General features: G+C 32.2%; 8 protein-coding genes across 17 annotated transcripts in view; 3 read left to right on the forward strand and 5 right to left on the reverse strand.

The window, feature by feature from the left end:
• Positions 1-129: 129 nt before the first annotated feature.
• Positions 130-1,144, reverse strand: LOC112906509. The gene is made up of 3 exons (XM_025980740.1): positions 761-1,144; positions 437-700; positions 130-380 (listed from the first exon to the last, which is right to left on the reverse strand). The coding sequence occupies exons 1-3, from the start codon at positions 810-812 to the stop codon at positions 130-132; spliced, it is 567 nt and encodes a 188-aa protein (XP_025836525.1). The 5' UTR covers positions 813-1,144.
• A 325-nt stretch (positions 1,145-1,469) lies between these two features.
• LOC112906498 lies at positions 1,470-2,931 on the reverse strand. 2 transcript variants are annotated; one of them, XM_025980723.1, is made up of 7 exons: positions 2,749-2,931; positions 2,475-2,510; positions 2,369-2,407; positions 2,217-2,258; positions 1,996-2,034; positions 1,757-1,867; positions 1,470-1,695 (listed from the first exon to the last, which is right to left on the reverse strand). In XM_025980723.1, exons 1-7 carry the CDS (start codon positions 2,816-2,818, stop codon positions 1,589-1,591), a joined length of 444 nt encoding a protein of 147 aa, XP_025836508.1. In that variant the 5' UTR covers positions 2,819-2,931; the 3' UTR covers positions 1,470-1,588. The 2 variants fall into 2 exon arrangements, with proteins under 2 accessions (XP_025836508.1, XP_025836509.1); XM_025980724.1 differs by lacking the exon at positions 2,369-2,407 and having other exon boundaries at positions 1,471-1,695; positions 2,749-2,926.
• Positions 2,932-3,560: 629 nt separating this feature from the next.
• On the forward strand, positions 3,561-8,803 carry LOC108736146 (28S ribosomal protein S7, mitochondrial). Of its 2 annotated transcripts, none has more exons than XM_018468466.2 (4): positions 3,561-3,694; positions 8,039-8,215; positions 8,272-8,506; positions 8,565-8,803. In XM_018468466.2, exons 1-4 carry the CDS (start codon positions 3,675-3,677, stop codon positions 8,781-8,783), a joined length of 651 nt encoding a protein of 216 aa, XP_018323968.1. In that variant the 5' UTR covers positions 3,561-3,674; the 3' UTR covers positions 8,784-8,803. The 2 variants fall into 2 exon arrangements, with proteins under 2 accessions (XP_018323968.1, XP_018323967.1); XM_018468465.1 differs by lacking the exon at positions 3,561-3,694 and adding an exon at positions 7,780-7,936.
• On the reverse strand, positions 4,909-7,407 carry LOC108736145 (dual specificity mitogen-activated protein kinase kinase 4). 2 transcript variants are annotated; one of them, XM_018468462.2, is made up of 7 exons: positions 7,151-7,407; positions 6,899-7,091; positions 6,559-6,588; positions 5,940-6,228; positions 5,580-5,879; positions 5,284-5,510; positions 4,909-5,175 (listed from the first exon to the last, which is right to left on the reverse strand). In XM_018468462.2, the coding sequence occupies exons 1-7, from the start codon at positions 7,179-7,181 to the stop codon at positions 5,010-5,012; spliced, it is 1,236 nt and encodes a 411-aa protein (XP_018323964.1). In that variant the 5' UTR covers positions 7,182-7,407; the 3' UTR covers positions 4,909-5,009. The 2 variants fall into 2 exon arrangements, with proteins under 2 accessions (XP_018323964.1, XP_018323966.1); XM_018468464.2 differs by lacking the exon at positions 6,559-6,588 and having other exon boundaries at positions 5,010-5,175; positions 7,151-7,406.
• Positions 8,804-10,119: 1,316 nt separating the features above from the next.
• On the forward strand, positions 10,120-13,381 carry LOC108736144 (solute carrier family 46 member 3). Of its 4 annotated transcripts, XM_018468458.2 has the most exons (10): positions 10,120-10,342; positions 10,724-10,795; positions 10,855-10,955; positions 11,387-11,641; positions 11,738-12,101; positions 12,160-12,490; positions 12,554-12,747; positions 12,813-12,896; positions 12,975-13,131; positions 13,193-13,381. In XM_018468458.2, the coding sequence occupies exons 4-10, from the start codon at positions 11,432-11,434 to the stop codon at positions 13,308-13,310; spliced, it is 1,458 nt and encodes a 485-aa protein (XP_018323960.1). In that variant the 5' UTR covers positions 10,120-10,342; positions 10,724-10,795; positions 10,855-10,955; positions 11,387-11,431; the 3' UTR covers positions 13,311-13,381. The 4 variants fall into 4 exon arrangements, with proteins under 4 accessions (XP_018323960.1, XP_018323961.1, XP_018323962.1 ...); XM_018468459.2 differs by lacking the exons at positions 10,120-10,342; positions 10,724-10,795; positions 10,855-10,955 and adding an exon at positions 11,075-11,155; XM_018468460.1 differs by lacking the exons at positions 10,120-10,342; positions 10,724-10,795; positions 10,855-10,955 and having other exon boundaries at positions 11,549-11,641; positions 11,745-12,101.
• A 321-nt stretch (positions 13,382-13,702) lies between these two features.
• Positions 13,703-22,363, forward strand: part of LOC108736092 (mitochondrial ribonuclease P catalytic subunit) — a 44,440-nt gene continuing 35,779 nt past the window's right edge. For all 3 annotated transcript variants that reach the window (XR_003232395.1, XR_001937680.1, XM_018468385.1), the window contains exons 1-6: positions 13,703-14,264; positions 14,317-14,540; positions 14,592-14,805; positions 14,923-15,172; positions 15,238-15,570; positions 15,804-15,961. Coding sequence is in view for 1 of the 3 variants with exons in the window: in XM_018468385.1 (XP_018323887.1) it covers positions 13,852-14,264; positions 14,317-14,540; positions 14,592-14,805; positions 14,923-15,172; positions 15,238-15,570; positions 15,804-15,959 (1,590 nt within the window). In the remaining 2 variants the exon portion in view is untranslated. The remainder of the gene's footprint in view (positions 14,265-14,316; positions 14,541-14,591; positions 14,806-14,922; positions 15,173-15,237; positions 15,571-15,803; positions 15,962-22,363) is intronic.
• On the reverse strand, positions 15,985-19,455 carry LOC108736091 (cationic amino acid transporter 4). 2 transcript variants are annotated; one of them, XM_018468383.1, is made up of 9 exons: positions 19,234-19,244; positions 19,159-19,176; positions 18,900-19,084; positions 18,568-18,816; positions 18,011-18,332; positions 17,625-17,942; positions 17,026-17,561; positions 16,807-16,968; positions 15,985-16,748 (listed from the first exon to the last, which is right to left on the reverse strand). In XM_018468383.1, exons 3-9 carry the CDS (start codon positions 19,039-19,041, stop codon positions 16,537-16,539), a joined length of 1,941 nt encoding a protein of 646 aa, XP_018323885.1. In that variant the 5' UTR covers positions 19,042-19,084; positions 19,159-19,176; positions 19,234-19,244; the 3' UTR covers positions 15,985-16,536. The 2 variants fall into 2 exon arrangements, with proteins under 2 accessions (XP_018323885.1, XP_018323884.1); XM_018468382.1 differs by having other exon boundaries at positions 19,159-19,455.
• Positions 21,189-22,363, reverse strand: part of LOC108736093 (serine/threonine-protein kinase S6KL) — a 32,526-nt gene continuing 31,351 nt past the window's right edge. The window contains exons 8-9 of the mRNA XM_018468386.2: positions 21,461-21,679; positions 21,189-21,393 (exon numbers count right to left, since the gene is read on the reverse strand). Of these exons, the coding sequence (XP_018323888.1) occupies positions 21,313-21,393; positions 21,461-21,679 (300 nt within the window). The 3' untranslated portion in view covers positions 21,189-21,312. The remainder of the gene's footprint in view (positions 21,394-21,460; positions 21,680-22,363) is intronic.

The raw sequence follows: 22,363 nt of genomic DNA on the forward strand, positions 1-22,363 counted from the left end.
AATTTTCAAAACTTACCCGTAATAACAGCAAACTGATTTAAACATAATAAGTATAATAAAATACTAGGGATTATAAGAGAAAATAATAATTGGTAATTTTTTACAACTCGAAAATTAGTTTGTAATATTTTAAATAATATACATACCTTTAAGTAGAGTTCCAAAATTTATAATGTATTTTCGCACAGTACCCAACCCCTCATGTAACTTTTTATTCTTTACAAGTGACATAACTATTTCGTAATACGGTGCAAAGGTGTCCCATTTCACCATTAGCTTATCAAAATTGTACCACGGGGCGTCTTTATCAGTTGATACATTTTCAAAAATACTGTCAGTATTTTGTGACGATTTGCTTATCTTTTTTGCCAAATCGTTAACTAAAAATGTTTTTAAAAAATCGCATACGGTTTTTCGTTTTCGGAATTGAAAATACCTTTTAGCTGAGCTTCTTGTTTTTTAATAGCATTTTTAAAATTTTCATCGAAATCTTTCAACTTTCCAACTCCAAAAACAATTGCCAGATCTTCAGGATCTTGAGGAATGTTGACCTTTTTTTCGTTTCTGAGAAATTTTTCGTTGTTTGTATCAATTCTTAAAACTTTATCGCCGACTTTCCTGCTTGCTGACGGCACAATTTTTGCGTTAACAATTTTCAAATCTACCGCCCTTGCTCTCACTGTAGTCGACGCATAACAAACTGTAACATTTCTTTGTTTTAAAATGGAATTTCTATATAGAAACATTTAATATTTCTTACCTATTAGCCAGCCTATCATGAAAACTGAAAGGACAAATTTGAAATATTTCATTTTAAAAATAAATTTTCATGGAGTGTCGAATAGGCATATGGGATGGGGTATGCGCAATGGGCAATCTTGAAAGAATGTTATTATGGTAGTGACATTGGGGCAAATGGAAATTTTTTGGACTTAAACTTTTAATTTTGACATTTTGTGGTACACTTTGATTTTTTTATAACAGCTGTCACAGTTTTCATTAATTATTTATTGTCCGATCAATTGAGAAGTTGCGGAAGTTACAGTTTTGCACAAAAAACAATAAATAATTAATTGTACAGGGCACATATGTATACAAATTTTGATTTGCTAGCAATGAAACACAATAGGCGCTAATTATTTAAAATCGGATAAAAAATGTTTTTTATTTAGCATTTTAAGGGTGCGTAATTTTTTTCGGTTTTGAAAATGTCGTTTTTGGTTGGATTTTCAATTTTTTAAGTTTCCTTCATTTCTTTCTTCATCTGTTGTAGCTTCACAAAATCAAATTATGCTATTTTTGTACAAAACTTACTTTTGACCTCCCCTCCCCTCCCCCTCAATTCTACGTTGGGGTAAGTTTTTTAATTGCCAATAATTACTCAATTTTATATAAATTCTAAAATTAAAAAAAAATGGTACTTGGATTTTAAAAACTACAAAAACAAAATATGAAAAAGGTTTTATTTGTTATTTCGTTTAATTGTTTTTCTCTGTTTTTTGTTTGGAGTTAGTGTGTTTTATTTTTCGAAACAGTGCACATACATACATATAACAAAATGTTGTTTTTGTTTAAGTACTGTTTTAAATTATTCGCCTTCCTCATCTTTGTGGGTTTTGTTTGGTGTAGATTTGGGATCGTCTTTTGTCGATTCCTTATTTTCGGTTTTGTGATGTGTTGGATCGCTCAGTTTAACTAAAATTAAACAAAACAATAAGTACAAAACTAAAATAATTCGGAAAAAGTTTTTACGTACACAGGTCCCATACAGATTTCAATAAGTTACTAAAAAAATCTTGTATCTTGTCACTCGGTGGTGGCGTTTCTGGAATTTTTGGTGGGGTATCTTCAACACTGGGGGTTAATGCTAAAAGTGTTTTTTAAAAATTAAAATTAGAGAAAGAGTAACAACAACAACAATGAAATTTCATCAGAAAATATAGAAATTAAATTAAAATTGTACGTTGTTACATTCAATAATACTGGGGTGCTTACGTTTTCCCGAAAACTGTTTCCAAAAGTTTGGGTCCCAGCCTAGAATTAGAAACGAAATGTGTGATAACAATTAGAACAAAATGCATATTAAAATAAAAAAAAAGTAATTTTCATTGTCTTTTTTGTAGCTTTTCTTTATTAAGGTATGTATGTGTTTTGTTTATTTTGCAAAAGTGCCTGTACGTTCTTTTTTTTTAATATACTTTATGATTAATTATTACCTGGAAGTCCAAGTTGCTTTGTCTGAGGTGGCACACTTGATGCTGAAAATGTTAAACAATATATAGAATATCCAAAAAATATTAAGTACCTAGCAAGTCTTTTTTTTAAATATTCTTGCTTATCTATTATTCTTATATTTGAATTTAATTACCTTTAACTGAATCTTCCCCTTTTGCTTTATCACCTGACTCTTCAATTAATTATACAAATGAATCAATAGGAAATAATAGCAACTTAATAATTAACCCAAAACTTACCTCCCTTAGCTGACAACATTGACTCATCTTCGTCCGCTAGAAATTATAAAAATAATGCCTAAACATTAGATAATTAAACAATAGAACAAATGAAAAACTTTGCGTACGTTTTTAATATTAATTAATAAGAAGGATAAAACAAACTTTTCACTTCATCATTGTTATTAACATTTAGTCAAAATTTTGAATTAAACCAATATTATTTAGTCTACGTCTTCTTATAATCGAAAAATAAAAAATACTGCGATAATGTGTAACAATTTTCAAAACTTACCCGTAATAACAGCAAACTGATTTAAACATAATAAGTATAATAAAATACTAGGGATTAAAATTATCTTCATTTTTGTGGTACTCCTTTGTTAGTTTGCAACAGAATACTTTTAATATTTTTCAATCGTTAAAACAATCCACTTATTAAAAATAAATTCTGATTAAAAAGTGACAAAATAGACATGTTCTGGCATTTCCGATAAATGTGTACGTGTTATATTAAATAATATTGAATTTTAAAATTGTCCTTTTAATGGTCCCTAAACAAATCAAACGATAGCATAATAAACATTTTTTTATTTATACTAATATAGATTAGGTACTTTAAACAAGTGGAAAAAAAGTAGGTATAATTCATAAAAATTAAATTTCAGCTCCTATGTAATTAAGTAATATTTTTATGATAGTATTTAATTCGCATTTTACATGTTACCCAGTGACCTAGTTTCTTTTTTTATAGTAGTATAATTCATGAATTAATTTTGTTAGGATCTATACTACTGGAGATAGTTTTGTGTGTGCATAAAGTGTTCTGTCGATGAAAAAAGAAAAACCGAGGCCAGTGCAATAGTTGTCTTATACATACTGTACAATTTTGTAATAATTAATCTTTAAAAGCATTTACATTGGCTTTATTCTCTTTTTTTGTCACATTACACCATTATGATACAGCAAGCTACCTCCGATGGTATAGACTCTAACGATAAGGAAAAGCGAATGAGAGAGATGCAACTTGATAGACAACGACGGAAAGAAAACAATAATAATGAATGAATCATCTGTTCCTTGAAATGATGAATAACTGTCAGTTCGTAAACTAATTAAGCAATCAAAACATGCAGTTTCTCATTAGTACCATATAAAGTGCAATTAAATAGTCGTAGCAGTGACAAGAAGTGATTTAATTGGTATTTAATAAAGTAGTGCATGTATTTCTTTTATGACGCGTATGTATACAATTTTGACTAATCATGGGTTACTTAGGTATTATTTAGGGTAGTCTTCTAGCAATTTCACGATTGCATTCTTAATTTTAATTAGGTATGTTTAAATTAAATAACCATTTAGATAAAGGATTTGTTAATGTTTTTCTCTTCGTTTTGTTTGTTTATCTCCAAAGTAACATTGAGTGTAGGCAACCAAACAGTACAATCTGGTACAATTGGTTGCCTATGCGCCGAATTGCAAAAATTTTAATTAATTAATGGAATACTTATTGTTTTTAAATATTTTCCAATATAAATTTTATATTAATGACACTTATTGTTATTCAATTAGGTCTTATTTATTATTTTTACGTGTCTGATATTAATTTACTAATTTAAACGACTCTTTTTCATGAGAATATGTAATTTATACAAATATTAACGAACGGGAGCTTTACTGATACCACATAAATTCTAGGTGTACAATCCAAACTCAGGACCATAATAACAAAAATCCAAAACATTTCGTTGACAATTGTTTAGTAAAAATCAAAAACCAGGTGCTAGAAAACACTTTTCAGACAATTTCTCAAATTTTGATTGTTCAGAATATCAGGGCTAGGCTAAAGTATATAATTTCAAAACTAAAATAATTCGGAAAAAGTTTTTACGTACACAGGTCCCATACAGATTTCAATAAGTTACTAAAAAAATCTTGTATCTTGTCACTCGGTGGTGGCGTTTCTGGAATTTTTGGTGGGGTATCTTCAACACTGGGGGTTAATGCTAAAAGTGTTTTTTAAAAATTAAAATTAGAGAAAGAGTAACAACAACAACAATGAAATTTCATCAGAAAATATAGAAATTAAATTAAAATTGTACGTTGTTACATTCAATAATACTGGGGTGCTTACGTTTTCCCGAAAACTGTTTCCAAAAGTTTGGGTCCCAGCCTAGAATTAGAAACGAAATGTGTGATAACAATTAGAACAAAATGCATATTAAAATAAAAAAAAAGTAATTTTCATTGTCTTTTTTGTAGCTTTTCTTTATTAAGGTATGTATGTGTTTTGTTTATTTTGCAAAAGTGCCTGTACGTTCTTTTTTTTTAATATACTTTATGATTAATTATTACCTGGAAGTCCAAGTTGCTTTGTCTGAGGTGGCACACTTGATGCTGAAAATGTTAAACAATATATAGAATATCCAAAAAATATTAAGTACCTAGCAANAATAATAATTAATTACATAATAATTCACTCGACAACAACAAAAAGTACCAGAAAACATTAAATTTGCTTAAACGAATGTTATATTTATTTATTCATTTAGACGACTAAGGTTGATTTGTTGTAAATGCACTGATTCCATTGTTTGCCATCTCGTCCATTATTTGTGAGATGTAAGACGCAACATCCACTTCTTCCTTCTCTGAACGTATTATGAATGCATCTTGTAGCAGTTTGTTGTACTTTGGACGACTGGATTCCTCTTTTATTAAACTGAAAATTAAATTCAATCAAAATTTGACGCTGCACAAGACAAATAAAATAGCAATTTACTCCTCATATAAAATCCCTACCGCCAAAAGGCGAAGGAAGTTTGCTTACCAAGTATTTACAAAATCTACAAACTCGGGTGTAAAAGTATTGGCGTTATGTTTTATTGAAAGGCGCGGGGGGTCCCCATTAACCACTTGGTGCAACTGTTCAAACACACTAGACCATTTTGGATAGGGAAAATGACCGGTAGCCACTTCCATTAACGTTATTCCCAATGACCAAACGTCGCTCCGTACGTCGTAGCCCTTTGCCCTTTGTGGATCTATTCTTTCAGGCTATAAAAAAAAGAAAAGAAATTGCCGCAATACATTTAACGACAAAACTAGTGATTTTCAGCTACTTACCGCCATATAGGGCCTACAACCGGCATCTCTTGTCCTTGCAATGGAGTCTACAAGTTGTCCCGATATTCCAAAGTCACACAACTTTATGTTTCCCTTTCTATCCAAAAGAATATTGCTGGGTTTAACATCTCTATGTATTATCTTCAGTTCTTCTTTGAGATAATTCAAAGCTTTCACTGTGGCCACTGTAATCTTCCCTAAAATCGGTTCTGGTATACAGTCTTGGAGCCTTTCATAAATGAACTTGTAAAATTTATCCAACGATGTATCCATCAACTCCATACAGATCCAACAATCTCCCTAAACAAAAATGCTGACTTTAGATTAACTTTTAGGAGTTTTAAAACCAAAAATACTGACTTCTTTAAAAAGTGCTCCGTAAAATTGTACGATAAAAGGGCACTCGTTACTTTTCATAACAACTTCCAGGTCCATCAGTAACTGCTTTTGCTCCTTTTCATCTACCGTGGATCGCAATCTTTTTACAGCCATTGTGGTGTTTGTTTTGCGATGTACCATCTTATTGACAGTTCCAAAACCACCTCGACCAATCTCCCCCTGGTCCTGTAGATCATCCGACGTGAAATCAAAACTTTTACCATCTAACTGCAGCTTACCAGTAGAATGTATTGACTGGCAAATTTTAAATCTGCAAGGGGGTGAGATTCAAAGGGATTCGAAATTTAACAAATAAATTAGTAATCACGTATTAGTACTTAAGTTATTTACCAGCATAAAGCACCCAAAGTCACGTAAATAATTATCAATCTCTATAATAATGTATAACACACATAAAGTCCACGTAAATGGCTATTTACAGAGGAGTTATTCGTTTATGATTAATAACAGATGTAGTTCTTAATTGAAAACTCTAATTTCAAACAATTTTGACTGTTTTGGTAAGGAATTTGTTTTGTATGTTATGTTTTAACTGCAAAACATAGAATTAAGCAAAACTCATGCTCACTAATATATTTACCTCCATTTATATTTACGACCCTGCCCAAAACTATGAGAACATAACAAAAAAGCAAAAATAAATATTCTGCATGACCCTCTACATTAAAACAAGTACATAAAGCAATTTAAAAAAATGACATGCATAGAAAGTATTTTATAAATACAAAACTACATATAATTTCTTTACACCCCAATTGTAAGGGGTGCAATCTGTATAATTTACATATAAACGATTTCTCAGTAAAATCTGTACTTTCAATTGAATATTAAGTGTTTTTAAGAATGAACAATACATTTTTAAAATACTTCATGTACGGTTTTTTCTAATTATTCATTGAACTAGAGAATCAATTACAAACCGGTTTTTATCGTTTGTTGTATCAACTATAGGTCTTGATACTTTTGGAAGGGTCATTTTGGGTCGGTTAGCAGCATTTCCGCCAGAAACTATCTTATCAGAATTGGAGTTTGTTTGTACTGTTAGGGAACGAAAACCAAAATTGTTTTGTTGTTGGGAAGGAAAATCCATTTTAACTAAAGGTGGCCTTCTTCCTATAAATTAATATTACAACTTACTACAAGAGATAATTCATTGCAATTTGTGGTACTACCTTGATTTGCATTTCCTGGTTGCTCTGCCATTTTTTTCGTCTTCTAAGCTGGTTTAGAGATTATCATCATTATATTCAGCCACCCACAAAGGCGATAACGTTTAACATTATCAATGTACAGATTAATGATAATTCATTATTAATTAACTTTTTCAACGCTTCCAAATAAACCCAAAAGTGACTCTACAACAAATCGAAAACGGAAATATCCAAATTCTCCAATAATTTTACCTGTCTAATCGTAAACAAAGAAAAACGGATATATTTGGAAATAAAGACAGCGTTGTCAATTATTATCTATGGTTTACGAAACATTTGCTACGCTGTTAATTATAAAATGTACGTAAAAATATACAACATTACGATTTTGATATCCTAAAAATATTCATTTTGATCACGCGATTGAAATTATATAGATTAGACAAATACTAGTAAACTATTTTGTTCTTTTAAGCAGCGTAATTAAAATTACGACACTAGGTATATTGTATTACAGTTTTTAACATCCTGTGTACGTTATTTGTCTATGGTACGTCATGGTATTATCTATGGTCATGGTGTTTGTGTATCTATTATCTATGGTATTATCTATAGTGTTTTTATGATATTATCTATAGTGTTCTATGATAATATCTGTAGTGCTTCAAAATGTCAATGGCGGTCAATGGTTTGATAAATAATATAACCAGTTAATATAAAAAATATATTTGTTTTTGAAATGGCTTCGTTAAAAAGAATATTTTTTGGAAAACATAGTTTTATTAATCAAAGGAATTCAATTTATAGGTAATCATTGCATTCTAAAAGTGCTGCTTGTTTTGAATTTCGACATAACCGTACATTTTAAAAAGTACTAATGTTATCTTATATTAATTCACTAATTAACAGTTTAATACAACAAAATGGAATGTCACAATATCCCAGTTATTACATTCAACCAGTGTACAGAAAGGAAGCTCAAGAAGAATTGGAGAAATCGGGCGAGATAATGAAAATTACTCATGTCCCTACAAGAGCAGCTTTAAATGACCAAACCTCTTCTGTTTATCAGGATGAGCTTGTCAAGTAACTAGTTAAATGTAAAAGAGTAAGTTGATTATCTAATTAATTGTTTCTTGCAGTTTGTTTATAAATTATGTGATGAGAGACGGATTAAAGACATTGGCCAGGGGACTTGTTGAAAAAAGCTTTGAAAATATAAAAAGGATACAGTTAGAAAAATATCATAAAGCCAAAACAGAGGCAGAAAAGCAAGCAATCGAAATAAATCCCAAAAATATATTTCATCAGGCTGTTAATAATTGCAAACCACTCCTGTATTTAACTCCAATAAAAAGGGGTGGTGTAAAGTACCAGGTACTTTTATAATGAACAATTTTCTTTGTAGTTCTGCTTGTTAAAAAATTATTTTTAGGTGCCTGTGCCAATTCCAGATAAAAGGTCACAATTTCTGTCCATGAAGTGGTTAATAGAGGCAGCCAGAGAAAAGGAAAGAACTGTACATTTCCCAGAAAAATTAGCTTACGAATTGATTGATGCTGCAAGCAACACTGGTAAAGTGGTAAAGAGAAAACTGGATTTACATAAACAGTGTGAGGCAAACCGAGCTTATGCACATTACAGATGGAGCTAATAAATCAAATTACAACTGTATGTCAAGAGCTTTATTTGTTGTAACACTAGTGGCAAGGTAAAACTGAATTTTTTAATCTATAATTCACCAAAAACTTTAGAAAACTTGTCTTTATCTAATATAACACCTACACTTCTGTTAAATTTGAACTGTTCATTTGTTGAATATCTCCTTAAACTTTGAAAAAGGGTGTCTAGTGGCATTGGACGAATTTCTGACAGTGGAGTTATATCATCTATAGGAATTTCAGTATCTTTTCTTTTTCCCCAAAAGTCCACATATGATATTTTCATTTTTGTATTATCATTATTCAAGTAAACAAAACCTATCCAGTTATTTGTCACAAAACTAAATAAGGATAATCCAACGGCTCCAGAAAAAGCTAAAAATCGTTACGTTGTAGTGCACCTTTTTAATTAAATACATGTCTTTGTACCAAGTACACCTGCTGTAATTACTGCCTCACTGCCCACAATTTCCAAAAAGTGTAATCCCAACGACGAAGGGACTACTACAGCTGAAGCGATGATATGGTTGATTTTTATTTTGTTTACTGTAGCTATCATTCTTATGTAGGGAAATTTGTAAATTGGAACGTAGCCTTCCACAACATCTTCTTGACCTTTTCCATGAGGTTGTAACCGTGAATTTATTGTTAAGAGTCTTTTAGAATTGTTTTTTTTTATTATTAGGTTAGTTAACCTAACTTTACTGTTAAAAGTTCTGACAGTGTTCATTCTCTTTTGATAACCTCCAAAACTGTTGTCTATGGATTGTAACCATGGTTATATAGCAAATTTCATTAGAGCTTATAGTGCCGTAGGTAGCTTGCTTTGTTCAGCCATACTGCGTTTTACTTTCAATTAGGTAAAATAGAGTGACAATTATATCACATTTTGACCACGGATGGTGCAAATGTTTAATCAAAACAATAAATACAATTTAAACAAGTTATGATTAAGTGACATTTCCTGTTTATTTCTGGTCAAATTGTTGGTATTTTGAAGGATTTGAATTTAATTTTGTAAATTTAACATTGAATCCCTTAATATAAGAGAATTTGACTAGTAAATGACATGGTAACGTTGGATTTCTTTTCATTTCAATTGGGAATAGTTTTCGATTTTCCGTTTCTGTAAATTTTCTCCAGCACTATATGTTCTTAAACTTTTAATTTGGTAATGCAAATCCATACTTATGCAACCAATTATACAACTTAGTAATCCGTGCTACATAATTTTAATTGATTTTGTTTTAAAACTTTCAAATTAATAATTTATTATGTAACCAATAAATGGTTATTTTTTTTTTAATGCAAATTAGAACGAAACACTTACTTCAATGTTTCATTCTCATTTTTATCAGTTAATTTAAAAAACTGTGCAACAGAAGTTGAATTATGCAAAAAGATAATACAGTTTTCATTTAAAAGTTTGCGTTTTTTTGCATTCAGTAAAAAGCTTTTAATAATCATGCCTTTTGACTTAGATTTTTGTGAAACAAGAAAAATGTATGATAGTAATGTATCAAAAGATAATTTATTTACGTAAGGACATAAGGTAATTGGTGTTTTGCGTTAATTATGTAATGTAAATGTATGTTACAAACTTTGGAGGTTAGTTTTTTGGTCCTCGTTTTAAACCAGTAGTACTTATTAATCTTTGATTGGTTTTTTAATTGATAACTTAAAGGTGCTGTGTGTTTTAATTATATAATCTTTCAATACTACATTTTGAATAAAGTAAATAGGGTTAAATTCCGTCCTTTAATTTTCCAAAAAAAAAATATGCTTTTATCAATGAAAATTAAATTCGCAGCTTATCATTAGTACTTGAGGTTTAAAATTACATAACAATAAATGATTTTGTTTCAACATGCATACGCACTACTATTATCTACATGTAACAACAAGGAAAAATGTTTTTCTTTCGCTTTCACAGTTGCATGTTATCAGAAAGGAATTGTGTTACACGGTGTTTGCTTACCACTGCTAAATACAATAATTTTTAAAGGTAAGGAGTTTTTATGCTGTGTGTACGTTAAAATGTAATGTACATGTTTTTGTTTCCAGATTTTACTCATTAGCAAAAGTTTTTGCGGAATAGCTGTACATACGTAAAGAAAGGAAGAAAATTTTAACGTTTATTGACAGTATTTTACCAGATACATTAGGTAAGTAAACATTTGCTGTTCTTACACATCTCGTTATTTAATTTTGTTGTTTACATACCCGTTTTGTGTATTTAAACATGGTACGTATTGTGATATTGCTATCAGGCTTTTATATTTTATATTATAATCCTGTTTGTTTGAGTATGTGCGCAATACTAAAATTTTATTGCAACAAAGAGGTCTCAAAAAGATCTGTTTTAGTAGGTACTTTGTTTGAAAATTTTAATTTTCTATTCATCATAATATAAGTAATTTTCCCAGGAGGTCACATGGGTCATAATAACAATATTTTATCGTCATAATTTTACGTAAATATAAATTAAAACCGTGTTATGTCATTGTAAACTGTATAATATACAAGAAAAACTTGTTCTTCATTAATTTCATTTCTATTTAATTTTCTAATGTATACATATTAATTTTTTTTTTAGTTTTAAGTTTAATATTTTACCATTTAATTACAAAAACATTTTAAAATGCCACATACAATACAATGGAAAAAGTTTTTCGGATTGATAACTGTGGAGCCCACGATGGTATTTTATATGATGGCTTTCATGGTAACTTCGGTGGTTGAAGAGTCGTTTTTTGTTTATAAAGCATGCACAGTTAACAACAATTTCAATTCAACAGTATGTGATGACATCCATTCCAAAAACTATAGCGAATTTAACAAAAAAGTACAAGTAAGAAATTCACATTTATCCAGTTTTTTTTTTTGAGTTATTGTTTTTTTGTTTTAATTGTTTTGTACCGTTTTGTTTTTTTTTTTTTATTTCTAGTTGACAGTTTCAGAATTCCACCAATGGAACGATATAGCCGGTCACGTTGGTACAATTGTGCTTGCTTTTTTTATGGGTTCCTGGGCCGACAGAAGAGGCAGAAAATTGCCCCTGCTTCTGGGACTTTTTGGAAAACTGTATTATTCTGCAATGATAGTATTAAACGCAACGCAAGACCATTGGCCCGTTGAATATATAGTTTACACTGCCACACTGCCCATGGCTTTTACGGGGGCCGACGTTGCCATTTTTGCCGCCTGTTTCACATACGTAGTCGACGTTTCTTCTGATAAGAACAGGACTATTCGGGTGACCATTCTCGAAGTTTGTTACTTGGCCAGTATGCCTACGGGTATCGCTTTAGGTGAGGGAATGACCGGTTTTTTGTCTATTTGGCACCTCTAGTTTTTATTCTCTTTCAGGGTCCTACCTTTTTACTCAAGTGACGAACAAATCTTACGCGACAATGTTCCTAATCAATTGTTCTCTCCTCGTTGTTTCGATTATTTATTCACTTGTTCGTTTGGAATGGCGAACGAGCGAACGTCAGCGGCCCCTAAGCGAAGCTGCGAACATTGTCACCGACTTCTTTGATTACAAGCACGTAGTTGATACGTTTCACACTTTATTCAGAAGACGATCGGGGAAGAAACGTTGTTTTTTGTTACTGTTGATCGTCTCCATGGCTTTCTACACATTCCAAAGGAATGAGAAGCAGATGATGTATTTGTACTTGCAACTGGTACTCAACTGGTAATTTTTTTTGTTGTAGGTATCAATTTGTACCGTATACTAATTTGTTTTTTATTTTTTGAGGTCTTTTCAACAAATTAGTAACTTCAGGACGTATCAGAGTGCCCTACAGGACTTGGCTTTACTCATTGTAATCCCCGTAGGAAGTAAATTGTTGGCTTGGAAGGATGGGATCATCGCTATGATAGGAGCTGTGGCTCATTCCGTTGCAAGAATGTTTTTTGCAACTGCGAAAACTAATTCATTAATTTATGTCGGTAAAGTGTCCAAACATTTATTTTATATTTTTTTTATTACCGATTAATGTATTGTTAATATTCAGGTGGAATGTTTGCCGGATTGGGACCAATCGTAGCTCCCATTATCAGATCAATGATTTCAACACTGGTATCTTCTTCAGAAAGAGGTCTGTATAAAAGAATTGAATTTTGTTACCAGTAAATTGATGATACAATTATTTATTTATTTATTTATTATTAAATAGGAAAAGTTTTTACCATGCTGGCCGTGGCAGATAACGCAATACCGATGCTATCAGGAACTGTTTATAATCAAGTTTATAAAAAGACAATTAATCATTTTCCAGCTGGTATTTATCTAGTTACGATATTTACACAAATGGTTGTTTTTTTAATTTTCCTGTAAGTGAAATTTGTTTTATTATAATCCTAAGCTTCTTATTACAATATGTGTTTTTTCAAGGTATATTCATATTAGATCTAGAGACCAGACGTATATTCACGGTGGAAATGATGATGATGATGACAATTCTTCTTTTGATATCCAACCCAAAGCAGTCGATATAGTGGAACAGCGTTAGTATCGATTTGTTTTTACTTTACGTACTGATAAAAAGTTATTTTTTATCGAAAAAAATACTCGAACATAGAATTGACTTTTTTTTTACCAAATACCTGTTGAAGTAGTTTTAAAGTATCAAAACAATTGGTTAAAAGACTTAAACAGAACGGCCACATTGTTACTTATTAGTGTTTTTACTGCTCAATATGACTTAATTGTTTAGATTCTTAAAATCCCATGTTCCCACTTTCAATTTAAATTTAACAACGTCAGGTTTAATAAAAAATTTTGGGTTGTTCAATAAATGATCACCCTGTATTTTAAATTATTGTATTGTCTTGGCTAAATGAAGAAGAAGTAGGTAAAGCCCTTATCTATGGTAAGTCATTAATCATAGCCATAGATAAACGGCGGCAATCCGGCAATTAGGTTAAGATGCCTATTTGTTATTAATGGAAGTTAATATTGTGTTTTATTTTGTAAAATGTTATTTCTTACTCCATAATTAACAATTAAGAACTTTGCATGCACAGTAATGGTATTGTAAGCAGTTGTGTGCAATGTGGTGTTGGCGAGTGTCTTGTACTTTAAATTCGCGTAGTTTATGTGGTGTTTATGTTAATTTTGTGAACTTATCGAGACATTTTTCTTCTTTGCGAACCACTAGGTCGGTGAAAGAAGATGTACTTCCTTTGTTACTACCACCAGATCTTCAAGATAGTAAAGCCAATGATTGGACAAGTATTCGGAATAATGTTAAGGAAAACAAGGACGTGCCCTTATCTACAGTCGATTTTGTGATTTTAAATTATTGTTGTTCTACAAAGCAGTACAGTTTAGGCATAAAGTTTTGGAAGTATTTGGAGGAGGCAGGTATTAAACCTAACCTTGCCACTAAAAGAAAATATCTTTATCTTTTGTATAAATGTAGCAGGACAAGTGGTAAAAGGGAAGAGACACAGATTTTAAAATTGTAAGTTATTATTATATAATTGCTTTAAGGTGTGTAACTGGTGTAATTACAGGTGTGATGATATACAGAAAGAGTACAAAGTGTTAGACCCTACAACTAGTGAACATGTAGCTCAAGCATTATCTGTTACCAAATGTTGGAGACAAGGTATTAAATTGTTAGATGAAGTTAAAATTACCGCAACTCCTACCACTGAAACATATTCAGCAGTTGCAGCAGCTGCCTTTGAAAATTTAGAAAATGAGTTAGGATTGGAAATAGTAAAAGAAATTATTGGTAAGCATTTTGATTGCATTTTGTGGACATGTATGACTTTTTTGTTTTTAGAGAAAGACAGGAAGCCTTTAGACTATGTGTACATGTCATATTTCTCCCAAATAAAAAGTAATTCTTCATATAAACATGCAAGAGAAAAAATTGAAGAGTTATTTAAGTTCCTAGGGCAATATGACTTAATCTTTAATCAAAAAGATGCTGAAGTGTTTGTTCAATATTGCAAAGAGTGGACTGATTCTGCTAGTTTAACTGTGGTTAATAAAAGGTAATAAATGCATTACAAATATTGTGTAGGTATCTACTAAAAAATTATAAAATTACAAATTTGAAATGTTTGGAGAAGTGTTAATTTTGTTTCAACTAATTTTGATTTATTTTCCAGTGGCATTTGTAAAAGCTGTTCCCAAAAGTTGGAAAAAGTGACCTTAACAGAAATCGAATTTGAACAATTAAAGAATGATTTTCTTGAGAATGTTATTATTGGAAAGGATGTATTTAATAAAACTAATCCTAAAGAGCTTGAAAAACTACAACAGTTCTTAAAAAGTAATAAAAAGTATGATGTTGTAATTGATGGTTTAAATGTTGCATTTTCGGCTGGTGTCAAATCACCTCAAACTTTTGCATTTTTGGTATGTATTTGTTCATTCTTTAATCAATGCTTTGATTGTTTCACAATGGAATTGTATTGTTTTAGGTTGCTTCTGTTGTTAAACACTTTGTAGAAAATAATAAGAAAGTTTTGGTTGTGGGAAGGACACATATGAAAAAATGGCCCAAAAATTACTGGAATTATATTGCCCACAATGCAGACTTGTTCCTCGTCGATTGTTTATCTCAAGATGATCCTTATCTTTTGTATTGTGCCTTAAACTCCAAAAATGAAACTGTACTTGTTAGCAAAGACTTGATGAGAAGTCATTTGTTCCGCTTAAACACTTTCAACCAGAAAGGACTGTTCAAAAGGTGGTTAATGCAGAATCAGTGGAAATTGCAATATGTCTCCAAAGATGGAAAAGTTTCCTTTATGGTAAATATTTCTTTAAATATTTGTTTGGCGCAATTTTATGATTATTAGAAAATTGGGGATCTTAATCGATGTTATGCAACCCTACATACACTACATATATCCATGTTGCATAGATTAACGTTAGTAACGTATTGAAATGATACAATAAAGATTTCACAGCGTTACAATTACATCTAAATATTTAGCAATAAACAATGAATAATGCAGTATTGTAACACTTTTTTTTGTTTTAGCATCCACTTCCGTACTTTCGAACCATTCAAAAAAATCTAAATGTTTGGCATATCCCTTACGAATCAAACAAGACGAAGGAATTTAAAAGGAACAATCCCAATTATGCATCATACACCACCGAATGGGCCTGTATAAAATTTCCAACAGCGACTTAAAGGTAAGAGTAAATAATAAAAACAATTAACGAGGGTATTTCGATAAATAAAATTTAATTTCCAACGTATACATATATCTATTTTACCTTCTTTTCTCCACAAGCACCACGTTAAAAAAATAAGTACCCAACGTGCAATAAAAGTCTAAATCGGACAATATATAGTACATATTAATCTAATTATGTATAATACTACTTTCAAGTCTTTTAATGAGTGGGATATTGTGTTACATTGTTTCATTATCGTTTATTTTCTGATGAGTCTTATGATTTATTTACACATCTAAAGCTTCTAATAAAAAACTTATTTCCTTACCAATCATTGGGGAGGCAGACTGTTGACTATTTGCAAGGGAATAGTTTTCTTATAAAATTAGTAACCTTTTAATTAATGAGACTCGTATTAAAACGTTCAGTTTTCCTTCATGATCATTTTATGTATAACTTTATATTTTTATTTTTACTATTATATATCCGTAATCTTATGTTTTCGTGTTAAAACGGTAACAATAATGACAAGCAAATATTTAATATTTAGCAACAATTTCGCTAACGTGTATCTGCTATAGTTTTATTTATTATTGTACTAATTCTTCCTCGTCTATTATTGCGTTTCTACTATCCCCTCCGGATCCTTTTCTTTTGGTAAGAGTCCCCTTTATCTTGCTTTTCGTTGTGGCACCCCATTTTTCTTTAACTGCTTCTGAAGAAGTCATTAGCATTGAATAAGAAGAATTCGTGTCGCCCTCTTTGCTGTGGTGAATTCCATATAGAAAATACACCAACATTCCTGCAGAATTTTATTCTAATATCGCCACATCAAATAATAAAATCTAACATTTGTTTACCTAATACCATCCAGATGAAAAACCGTATCCAAGTCAGTACGTTAAGGTGGACCATAAACCCTAGATTGCAAAATATGCTTAAGGCAGGTAGAAAGGGGACCAGAGGTACCTTGAACTTTAATCCGGTAACGTTCTGATGATGGGCAGCAATTGCTATCAAACCTATGGTCAGAAACTACTGCTAGAGTGCGTTACATGTGTTTGAGCGCGTCAACTTACTTAGTGCCATTATGGTAACAAAAAAGGTGGCAATGACAATTATCCACCAGATGTCTTCAGTTTGATTTTTTAGAGAGCCATGTAATAGGAAGCATAGGGCACAACTGAAGACCATGAACACAAAAACGGACATGGTGACAACCCTTCCAGGTTTGTACATTCCAAAAATTGGAAAGAGCCATCCAAATTGAGGCTTTAGAGTGCCAGGTACGGGACAGAAGTCTAATACTGGGGTTGGCGTTTCGCTGTACGAAGAAGATGATTCAGAACAGCTGGGACTCGTTGCCGGTTTGCGGGGAAATCCCTCGGTTGTCGGCTTGTATCTTAAGATTATTATAGAAGCACTGACTATTGTGTAGGCCAAAAGAGTACCAATCGACATGAACTCTACCAGTTTTTCCAAGTCAAACAGGAGTGCTATCAAGGCACTCAGCAGGCCCGAAATCACCAGATTAGTCAAAGGCACCTGCGTCTTAGAATTAACGTTCCCAAGGAAACTGAACAAGAGACCGTCCTGAGCCATGGCGTACATGCACCTAATAAAAAATTACTAATACAGTTCCGTTTTTTAATGCTAAAGAAAAAAGTTACACAATCACCTTGGGAGAGAAAAGAGAGAACCTACTAGAGTGGTGGTCATTCCACATATGGCACCTATGGACACCAAATATTTTACCCAGTGCAAGCCGATCCCTGAAAAGGCTTCAGGGAGGGCGGCATTCGGATTAACACTGTCAAAGGGCACCAGCAGTGTCAGAGCGGCACACACCAAGATGTAACCAAGGGTCACAACTACCATAGAACTTATGGTGGCCACAGGGATCGAAAACGAGGGGTCTTTAGCTTCTTCGCCTGCCGTTGCTATGGAGTCGAAGCCCACAAAGGCATAGAAACAGGTAGCTGCTCCAGAAATTACTCTACAGTACAAAGTATAAGTGGAAACGTAAATAAGCCTGTATATAATCAAGTAATAATGTTAAATTACCCCCCAAAACCATATGGAAAAAATCCCCCTTTACTTGCTGTCCAGTTGGTGATGTCACTGTAGTAGAAACCCACGGAAATAACCAAAACCATTACGGCCAGATTTAGTATTGTTAAAATGCTGTTGAAAATGGCAGATCCTTTGACCCCAAAGCCTAACAACGAAGCGTAGACTATGCAAACGAGGAAAGCAAGGAAATCGGGGTATTTTCCCAAAAGCACTTGGTGCATTTCTCCCGTGGCTGCCAGTGTAGCGTTGCTGATTGCGTCGTCGAATAAGAAATTAACATAGCCACTCCAGGCTCTCGCCACCGAAGCGGCACCTAAAAATCGGACGCTCTGTATGAACAGAAATGAAATTGAAAGTTTCCATACCAACCCCTATGTATCCCCGAAACTTGTGAACCGAATAATCTAAAATAATTCGTGCAGATAGAGTATTGTGTAAGTATTTTAGAAAAAAAAAATTAAAAATGTCCCTTAGACTTGTGAGAAAAAAAAGATACGGAATCTTCGGCTCTCTTAGATGGGAGTTTATTTAGAAATTCGGCTTCTTACCTATCATGTGTTCCAAAATAATGTTCCAGCCGATAACGAAGGCCCAAAATTCTCCGACACTAACATACGTATAGGCGTATGCAGAGCCGGCTTTAGGAACTCTGGTACCGAATTCAGAATAACAAAGTGCCGACAGCAAAGATGCCACACCGGCCAGCAAAAAGGAAATTATTATTCCAGGCCCGGCTATGTTCTTTGTAACACTTCCTGTCAAGACATATATACCAGCTCCTACCATATGCCCAATTCCTGTAACGTTAAAAAACGCAGGTGCAATTAATTATTCCAAGACACCAAAAAAATCCGAAAATTATTTGGTGATAACAACACACCCAGTAGAGTGATATCAAACGTGTTAAGACATCTTTTTAGTGGGGTCTCCATAACATCACTTGGTAGCTGCTTTGTCCTGTTTATTTTGGAACAAATTCCGGACATAACATGGTTCAATATCATTTTGCGGGTGCTCGGCATTTTTTTATTTTTTTTATTATCTGTCGGTTAATGTTTAACAGTTCTATAAACAACATTGAATATAAGTACAGAAACGGTGTAATTTTTATTATATAACAAAGTAAAAGGTTTACTTACCCTTATAGTTAATTGTCTCTGAAAAAAAAAATATTAAAAGCACTGTCAGTCAATTATTTTTGTCCTATAACAGACCGATAATAAAATAAATATGTCCGCAAAATATAGCGTATGAATTGAAAGAACGCACTTTGGTGAAAATCAATAACCCCTGATTATCCTGAAGGAAATTCTGGTCACAAACTACAGGGGTCGTACAAAAAACAATGACGTTTTTAACCACCCATTTTCTGTCGCAAATAATGAATTTTACTTTACGTAGTTATTAGTAGTAATAATGAATTAACTCTTCATCTATTTAAACAATTACTACACTTGCGCTCACTTCATTGAAATTTTATTGTATGAAAAACTTCGTGCACAACCCTTGTATATTCAAACAGCAGGAAGTGATAATTAAATATTTACATACAAGGTGTTGTAATTTAGGTAGAATAAGTAATTAACAATACCATTTTGTTACGTTGGGTTTTAAATTACGCGGGTGGACTATCGATTTCTTCTAGTTTTTGGAGTATTTCAAATAGAATTCAAAGCAAATTATGAATTAAATTAAGATTTGCCCTTTTTAATTCAATTTAAAATACGCCAAATAGATTATTCTAAAAACAGTCATTTATGGCAAAACTTATTGTCTATATTTTCTCTACAGGTACGTAAGATATTTTTCTATCAGAAAATATCTACGCATTTTTAAAGATATCGTTTAATAGATATATCGTGAATTAACATTAACAAGTAGATTCTGTTTAAACACAATATAATTTAATAAATACAGTATAAATAATTCCTAAAACGTAGAAATTCCCCATTTGAATTTGAATGTGGCGTCTGTTGGCGCCGTATAGCTTGACGGAAGTGTGGTGCGTTTCTTCGCTAATCAAACCCGTGCTAGAAGAGTTTTGAGGTTATGTGTTTCCGTTTTCTCATGTTCACGTCGTGGTGATTGCGTTTCGTGGTGGTATCAAAACTTTTTACTTACATTGTGAATTTGTCGGGACAATAAATAGGCGTTTTACATTCTTATCATTATAAATATCGTCTCGAGAATAACACGGTATGCTAGTAATACCCGTAATGATAAGAAGATGAACCGATATTGTAGGTGCCGGGTTGCTAACGTGTCGGTGTGGTTATAAAAGTGTTTGTGGGACTATATTTTAAAATTGACAATGAAACATGAATTAAGGATCAATTATTTTACCAGCCTTTTAATGGATTTTTATGTAAGTTTTTTTTATTATGTTTTCGTTTTGTAATTTCTTGCATCAAAAGGAGGTTATTATTGATCTAATTACTTTGGTGATCCTGTTATATACATTAAGGATAATGGAAACGATTTATTTAGAATCTGTGTACTGATGTGCCTTGTTATGTGTTAATAGATTGTAGGTAATTTGCGTCAGATTGTTACTACATTGTGGATTTTAACAAACATTTGTGTGGGAAGCTGGCAAGGTCAGATTTAGTCTTGTCCTTGAAGAAATTCCTTTTATCCCATGTTTTTTTTCTCATTGATAAACATAAAAGATGTCGTGTTACTATCGATGTGACACTAGATAGCGTTATAGGTACACCTAAAAGAGTTGGTAGTTGGTTCTTGTAGGAGTAGGACAGGAACTACTAACATTATTGATAAATGGTAGGACAGGTATTAATTGTGGGATCATTATCATCTAATCTTCGCATTTCCCTAAAACTGGAACAACCCACATGCTTAACTGTTTGCGAACAGTAATCTAACCTAGGTCTACCTCTACTCCTCCTAACTCCTGTTTCTACCTCTAATATGTCTTTAACTAGCCCTTCATGCCTGAGAAGGTCTCCCACCAACCTACCTCGCCTATTTCTTATTGATTTCCATAGTCTTCTGTTCTGGAATGTGAAACTTACATAGGGTGATTGTTCACAAAAAATGAGACATGGGAAGGTTACAGGCCTCAGCCTTTTTGAAGATTAATATTTCATTTTATTTTCCCAATATCCCACCTTGTATGAACATTTTCCTGTCTATTTTAAAAACCAAAACGGAAAATTATACTTGTATGTTTATTTTAAAAATTGTCTACATTGTTTTACCAATTTACAGTTATTATTATTGTCACTCACTACGTAGCATTAGTACCTATACAATTAATTAATTTTCGTAATTTTTTAAAAGTCGTTAAAATGTATTTCGTTGATACTTGGGGGCCCTGCTGGAAAACGCTTTTCCAAAATATCTGACGGTCTCACCTGAAAAAAGTGTACAAGTTATAACGAGTGTTTTTGAATACCAATTTATGTAAAACTATTCACTCACCTGTTTAGCTTCAATTGCCTCAAAGTTAAATCCTTTAAAGAAAGCTATCGTCTTCATTACCCGCAATGACCGCAGTCTTTTTGTGGGGTCAACCTCTAACAGTCTAAGCAGAAGATCTTTCGAGGCATTGTCTATGAAAATGTCATCTGGTAATGTTCCAGGTTTTTTACGATTATCTGATTTTTCATTATTTTCATTTGCAACAGCGGAAACAGGAAACTGAAATAAAAACATCTCGGTATAATTGTACAATAGGTTGTCTACACGTACAGTATTTTTGCAATGGTATTATTAGTTTAGATCCAGGAAAGGAGCTACAGGAGCGTATCCATGAGGGGGGAAGGGGGAACACTATAATCTAACTATTTTCAACCCTCTAACCCTTTAGCCTAAACCATAAACACCCCATAACCAACAATTGATGCCGCCGTTGTTTTTTAACATGTCATCATATCAATTAAATATTTAAAAGCCGCTGCCCTCCGGGTTATAGGGTTAAAACGCTTTGTTATATGTCTTTTATGCCCTTCTTTTTTATCATCGATCCCTCCCTCTCCCATAGAAGACTTCTGGAACCGCTCCTGATTTATGAACGTACTGTGTGGTTGTTGAACAGTTTTGCGTGATTCTTTGAATTCCCTGTTTACAGGTTTGAATTTTAATACTGCCTTGTATATATATAAATTTATGTTAATTGAAGAATTTAGTTTTCAAACTGTATGCAAGATAGAAATAATAACATTCGCTTGTAATAAAATAGTAAGTTTCCGTTATAACCGGAAGCTGGTCATTTAATATTATGTTAGTTTATCATCCTGGCTTCTTCATTATTCTTTAAAAAAACTTGAATAGTTCGTGCGTCTATAAATAGAAGATCCTGATCACGTTAAGATTTAATAATAT

The sequence above is a fragment of the Agrilus planipennis genome, unplaced genomic scaffold (assembly GCF_000699045.2).
Source record: "Agrilus planipennis isolate EAB-ADULT unplaced genomic scaffold, Apla_2.0 scaffold8, whole genome shotgun sequence".
In the NCBI taxonomy this organism is placed as follows: domain Eukaryota; kingdom Metazoa; phylum Arthropoda; class Insecta; order Coleoptera; family Buprestidae; genus Agrilus; species Agrilus planipennis.